This window comes from Priapulus caudatus, unplaced genomic scaffold, assembly GCF_000485595.1.
Source record: "Priapulus caudatus unplaced genomic scaffold, Priapulus_caudatus-5.0.1 Scaffold673, whole genome shotgun sequence".
NCBI classification, from domain to species: Eukaryota; Metazoa; Priapulida; class Priapulimorpha; order Priapulimorphida; family Priapulidae; genus Priapulus; species Priapulus caudatus.
In genome coordinates this window covers 93,961-100,762 of record NW_014577734.1, presented here as the reverse complement: position 1 = coordinate 100,762, position 6,802 = coordinate 93,961, and the positions used below count along the sequence as shown (strand labels likewise).

The window sequence follows — 6,802 nt, the reverse complement described above, 5'->3', positions numbered from 1 at the left end:
AGATACATAATTACATTCATTTACCTAACTTAATCCTGCATTTCCATTCCTAATTAATCCTAATTAGATTGATTTAATTCATTTACATAGTTTCATTTTAGATACATAATTACATTCATTTACCTAACTTAATCCTGCATTTCCATTCCTAATTAATCCTAATTAGATTGATTTAATTCATTTACATAGTTTCATTTTAGATACATAATTACATTCATTTACCTAACTTAATCCTGCATTTCCATTCCTAATTAATCCTAATTAGATTGATTTAATTCATTTACATAGTTTCATTTTAGATACATAATTACATTCATTTCATTAACTTAATCCTGCATTTCCATTCCTAATTTAAATAACTTAACCCTGTGTATTTTCCAACCAATTTCTCTTTGTCACCATGTATTTGCTTTACATAATGCGAAATGAGTTTTATTATTTACTTTTACATTTACAATGTTACATCTTCTGAAATTAACACTTACATGATAATGTATTTGTCTAATTTACAATTTCATTGTGGGGACCTAACTTAATCCTGCATTTCCATTCCTACAAATTAATCCTAATTACTTCCGCGCAACGGAGTTGCAGGGAGGTAATGTGATCGCTCTCGTGTGTGTGTTCGTGTGTGTGTGGGCGTCCAGTCGGCAGCAGCTCGGCTTAGGGCGTCCAGTCAGCAGCAGCGAGCCAGCTGTTATACACATGTATACATGTTACACGCTCGCGGAGGTATGCACTCTCTTTGAGTGCCCTCTGTCTAGTTTATTATTGCATGAAGCCTGTAAACGCATGAATAACATTTTAGGCTTCTATTTTGTGCTGAACTGTACAATCTGTGTGTCTGTGTAATCTGGTTGTATTTGAACTCTGGTCAAAACTGGATTAAGACAGGATGCATTAACTGCAAGTGTTTTGAGTTTCATGTTTGTGTAAGGTTGGTCGAAATTTCTAAGCGATATGCCGCGATTTCGATTTGATTTACCGCAGCGATGGCTCAATGGTAGAGTGCTCGCCTCACATGCGGAAGGTCGTGGGTTCAACTCCCGGCCGGGTCATACCAAAGACTTGGAAACTGCTTCTCTGCTTAGCACTCAGCAAAAAGAGATAGAGTGTGGAAAAACTTCCCGTCACAGGTTGATGTTAGTAAGGGCATACAGTCGTAAAAAAAATCTGCTTCAATAAAGTGTGTAATGGAAGAGCTGCTAAAAACTGGACCGAGCCAGATTCCTGGAGTGGGTTCTACTGATGTGGATTTAAACCTTTGAGTCCAGTATAAAATAAAGTAACCGAAAAAAAACAAAAAAACACCACTTTATGGAAGAAGTGATTTTCATTTCACAGAAGTAATTGTTGCTTTTACTATAATGATCAGTGCATCTCGTGAAACATATATGCAGAGTGTCGATTGTTCTATTGTTTCAGCCGCCCGTGAATGGCGCCGCATGGCAGCCAGAAGAGCAGACAGACAGGGACAGACCAGTTAGGAGGCGACAACCACCAGGGAACATTCTAGTGGAAGCTGCACTGACAATGCATGGGAGACCAGGTAAGAGTATCAAGAAATCTTATCGCGGCCTTGCAGCTTTGAAATTTCCGTCACAAATTAGAAGTGGGATTTGGGTCGAAATTAGATAAAAAAATAAAAAAATATGCATAAACAGGGATGAGATTCTTCCGCGGATCCGCGGAAATCCGCGGATTTGACAGTCCCAGGGGTCGTTTTTGTGAAACGTCTAAATTCGTTGAGAAAATTGGGAGGGGGGTAACAATGTAACAATTTAAATTATATACCCTCAACAGTACCTGACTGTAGACTGTAGAGTGTAGACAGTAGGCTGACAGCGAAGTATACAGTGTATCTGTTTTTGCGTACCTGAAAAGAAAATCCTCGTTCACAGGCTGCAGTAGAGGGGCAGACATTTGAGGTAGCTGATCACGTAACGACCATGCCTGGCCTGGGGGCCGGGTTTACATGTTGCTGCGTGCATGTTGTGTGCATGACTATGCACTGATTGTTCCATTCGCATTGTGTTTTTTTCATTCAATTCTCGTCGCAGCAAGGCAGCTTATGTCTGAGTAAAACAATGCAAGCGACGGGTGGAAACAGAAAAATATCTAGACATTTAATAAAAAAACTTGCCCTATTTTCAGCCCCCTGATTTCCTATTCATAGTTCGTTTGTTCCTTTTGACAACTTGAAAAGGTGATTCAAGAGTCTCCTAAAATGTGTTCAGAATAGCTTAGAATGCACCAAATTGCACCATTCTTTTAAAAAAATTACGGGGGAGCATGCCCCCGGACCCCCCTAGCATGGCGATGACCTACGGTCCTCGCATTGCTCGCTCCTCTGTTTGCTAATTTAAATTTCAGCTGAAAATTTAATTAACCAATCTCATCCCTGCATTAAAAATTAGAAGTGGAATTTGCAGCCACGAGTCATAATTTCCGACGTACGCGAGTCAAATTTCATTGAACGACGCATAAATGCTTGAATAGACACATAATTTTCACGTACATGATTAGGATGTTTACCGTAACCCGTGGTGACGTTCCTTGCAGACGTGAAACGAGCAGCGTTGGGCAACGTTGCGGCAGATGAGGCCACTGCTGCGGAGATGTTGCAGCTGCTCCACGAACGCACACAAGGGGCGCCGGCGATGCCGCATTACGGCGGGAAGGGAAGCGGTGATGTGGGAAGCCGAGGAGGAGGTCTGCCAGTGAGAAGGAGAGCCGTACCGGCTAAGTTCAGGTAACACAATATTTCAGATTTATGAGAGATGTAAGGTTCGAGTATACACAGTATCAAGAGTAGATAATAACACATCATGTGTTATTATCTACTCTTGACAGTATATATACTAAATAATAGGCATTTTTACTATAATTGAACAAAACCCAGCTAAGTTCAGGTAACGCAATATTTCAGATTTATGAGAGATGTAAGGTTAGAGTAGAGATATAGTATATATACTAAATAACAGGCATAACTATAATCGAACAAAACCTTAGTAATGATGCTAATTAGTATACCTAACCCTAACCCCCCCTTTCTAACTCTAATCTGGCACTACTTTTATGCTTGCCACTACAGATTGGCCAAGATGTAAAGTCACTTCTTTTTGTTTTTTTGCATAATTTATGCAATTTATTACCTTACGTTCAACATGTAATATGTTTCTTTATTTTTTATCATCTAGGGATTACGTCAGTAAAAATCTCAACAAGGGCACAACTAGACAGAACGGAGATTATGCTACGTTCGAAGGAGACTTGAATGGAGCTGAAAACAACCTATCATTTGTTAATAGAGTGCAAGGTCTGTACTTGTCCGTGTTGATACATATTTTTAGCTTGAAAGCGTGACTTTAAAAGCGAGTGTTGTCATTACCCCTCACATTAAGGAATGCCAAACATGGATCCATTAATTTCCTAATTGCAGACGTTGCAAACAATATGGAGGCGTCGTCGGCAGACAATCCATACTCCTCGGAGCACGCCGACGTTGGCATGGCAACGGCGCCGAAACGCGGCACGAAGAACCTCTACCTCGAGGTGATCCTCCCTTCAAAAGAGGAAGCCGGGAGAAGGTTGCGCGCGGGCGGCGAGGAGACGGCCCCGCCCGCCGTGCCGCAGAAGAGGCGACCGGGCCGGCCGCGCAAATACCTGTTTGACGACAATGGTCAGCTAATCGGCGTATTGGAGCGGACCAACGGTCAAGCGACTTCGGCCGCGACGTCCGCTGCTTACCGCATGTTTGCAGACGGCGAGGAGGACAGCGCCGTGGAGCAGCGTGCCACCAGGGGGCGCCGGCGCGGGCGGAAGAAGGGGGCGCCGTGCGTGCACGCGTGCGAGGTGTGCGGCAAGACGTTTTCGCAGAAAGGGAACCTACGCACGCATGCGCTGGTGCACTCGACGCAGCGCCCGCACCCGTGTCCGCACTGCGCGAAGGCGTTCAAATCGGACGAGGCGTTGCGGCGCCACCTGCTGACGCACTCCGAGGTGAAGCCGTTCGCTTGTTCCGTGTGCGACGCGGGGTTCTGCAGCGCGGCGTCGCTCGAGGAGCACGAGGCGCGGCACACGAACACGCGGCGGCACCGCTGCGACGTGTGCGCGCGACGCTTCCGTCAGGCAAGCTGCCTGCGGCGTCACGCGGCGACGCACGGTGGCGCCCCCGCGTACGCGTGCGATACGTGCGGCCGCCGCTTCACGCAGCTCGACTACCTGCGCTCGCACACGCGCACGCACACCGGCGAGCGTCCGTTCGCGTGCGACGTCTGCCGCAAAGCGTTCGCGCACCGCTCCGACGTGAAGCGACACCGGCTCACGCACTTCGGCCACAAGCCGTACGTGTGCGCAACGTGCGGGGCCGCTTTCAAGGACCCGTCCAGCTGCCGGCGACACGAGCGCGAACACAGCAACGCGAAACCCTACGTGTGTCAGCTGTGCGCCGACTCGTTCAAGCGCGCCGGCCAGCTGAAGGCCCACCTCTTCAAGAAGCACTTCCAGTCGGACGCGGTGACCGTCGTCAAGTCGCGGGACAACACACTACAGTTCATTTACAAAGACGGTGCGGCGGCAGCGGCGGCGGCGGGCGGTGCGCTCACAGACAATGGCAACGACCCTGAGGTGCGCTCGCATCACGAGTATCCGGAAACGCAGCGTCATCACACGCTGGCGCCGGAATCGAAGGTGGAGTCAGAGGAGAGCGAGGAGCAGATCATCTGCATCGTGCAAGACGGCTCCGATTCCGATCCGCAGATTCTCCTGCAGCAGCAGGGGGAGGAGGAGGAGGACGGGGACGTTGCCGTGGCGACGGATGCGCAGACTCCCGGCGAGCAGGATGGGGTGACGCGCTACGTCATTCACGTGCCGGCGGACGCCGCCCCGCCGCAGACGAACAATGATGCGGGAATAACGCAGAGAAATGCGTGTCAGCGCGTGACCACGCTCCCCAGAGTCGGCCGGCAACCTAGCACGGCTGCCAACACAAGAACAACTGCAGAAAGCAACCACCAGGTGGCGCTCCAGCCGGGCGTGCGAACATGTGACGGAGATTTGTGTGAGGCGGAGACGAGCGTTGTCACTCTGTCGCCTCTTGAGAATGTCACAACTGCTGTACAGGCAAGTCCAAACAAGGTCACGACCCCTGTGCCATGTCCAACCGAGGTCACAGCCCTTACGTCATATGCAAACGAGGTCACAGGGACCTCTACACCATATCAGTATGAGGTCGCGAGCCCTACACCGTGTCCAAACAAAATCGCTACCCCTGTCGATCCGCCGCCATGTTTGAACGAGGTCGCGACCCCAACCGCGCAGCCACCATGTTCGATCGAGGTCACGACCCCGACCGCGCAGCCGCCATGTTTGATTGAGGTCGCGACCCGGACCGCGCAGCCGCCATGTTTGATCGAGGTCACGACACCGACCGCGCAGCCGCCATGTTTGAACGAGGTCGCGACTCTTCCGCACGCGTCTGACGAGGACTTTGTGAACAACCCCGACTTTGCGAGTCAGGAGTACTACGATTGGCTGTCGCGCTTCACGGACGCATGCAAGATGGCGGCCGTGCCGCTGGAGGCGGCAGTGTTCGCCAGTATCAACCAGGTTCACAAGTCGCTGTCGGACGAGTTGGCGATGCCGTGCGGCGTTGTCGCGATTCGAGAGAACTTCCGCATCCTGATGGGCATCACGAAGGACCTTCACGCGATCGCCAACGCGCACCTCGACTACGTGATGAACAGCCTCGACGACACGCTGTTCAGCTGATGAACAACGCGCCGGTTGTTGTTCGGAACCTACGCGCACCTCGATTACGCGCAACTGCTGTTCAGCTGAGGAACAATGCAGTGGTTATTGTTTGGAACAGACGCTCACCTCGACTACGGGATGAACAGCTTCGATGATGCGGAACTGCTGTTTGGCTAAGGAACCTACGCGCATCTCGGTGATTTGCTGCCTAGCTAATGAACAACGCAGACCCAGTAATTGTTCAGAACTAACACATACTTCAATGATGCGGAACTGCTGTTTGGCTGATGAACAACACAGCGGTTGTTGTTCAGAACCAACGTGCACATAGACAGTCTCAACAGTGTGGAACTCGGCTGTATCGTCTATTGCCAGTGTTGATCATTGCAACCGTTCAAATCGTGTTGACGTGAAACACTCGGCAACCCATCGATCCACGCCTGAAATACTGATCAGGTGTAATAGCAAACAGAAAGATCTAAAGATGGCTTCATGTGTTATTAGTAGATGCTTCATACCTGGTTATAGTTCATTAAGTTGTAATTCATACAAACAGTACTCGGTGGTTTGATTTAACCTGACAATATTATTCATTAATTAACATTCATTTATTCATGAACTTCAATATTATGGTATAAGACACCGAGGTTATGTCTTGCGTAGCAGCATCACACTATCCTGTTGTGAGAACTGAGTACATTGGCAACTTAGATTAAACTTCCCATCAACTAGAAAAGATAGCATGCTAATATACTAGATACTATGCTAGGTTAAAACCTCGCCTACACTACACTATGATCGCATTACAGCCGTACTTGAAAGTTGTGCCACAAACAACTTGGCTAACGCTTCATTAGGAGTGTTCCCAACTTTGATATCATTAATGATTAATGATTAATGATTGATAATCCTAACCCTAACCCTAACCCTAACCTAAATGACATTAAACCACAAACTAATATATGACCATGACCATATATATATATGTTATTATGATATATGTCATTAAAGTTGGGAACACTCCTAATGGAGTATCACCCCGACGGAG

General features: G+C 48.2%; 1 protein-coding gene and 1 long non-coding RNA gene across 3 annotated transcripts in view; one reads left to right on the top strand and one right to left on the bottom strand.

The window, feature by feature from the left end:
* The window catches only part of LOC106812674 (zinc finger protein 335-like), a 13,717-nt gene extending 7,811 nt beyond the window's left edge, over positions 1–5,906 (top strand). The window contains exons 2-6 of one of the 2 annotated variants that reach the window (XM_014816605.1): positions 1,426–1,549; positions 2,563–2,752; positions 3,201–3,319; positions 3,443–5,802; positions 5,872–5,906. In XM_014816605.1, coding sequence (XP_014672091.1) covers positions 1,426–1,549; positions 2,563–2,752; positions 3,201–3,319; positions 3,443–5,772 — 2,763 coding nt within the window. In that variant the 3' untranslated portion in view covers positions 5,773–5,802; positions 5,872–5,906. Of the gene's footprint in view, positions 1–1,425; positions 1,550–2,562; positions 2,753–3,200; positions 3,320–3,442 lie in introns of both variants that reach the window. The other variant, XM_014816604.1, reaches the window with a different exon arrangement.
* The window catches only part of LOC106812676, a 19,518-nt gene continuing 12,947 nt past the window's right edge, over positions 232–6,802 (bottom strand). The window contains exon 3 of the long non-coding RNA XR_001394366.1: positions 232–501. This is a non-coding gene — a long non-coding RNA (uncharacterized LOC106812676). The remainder of the gene's footprint in view (positions 502–6,802) is intronic.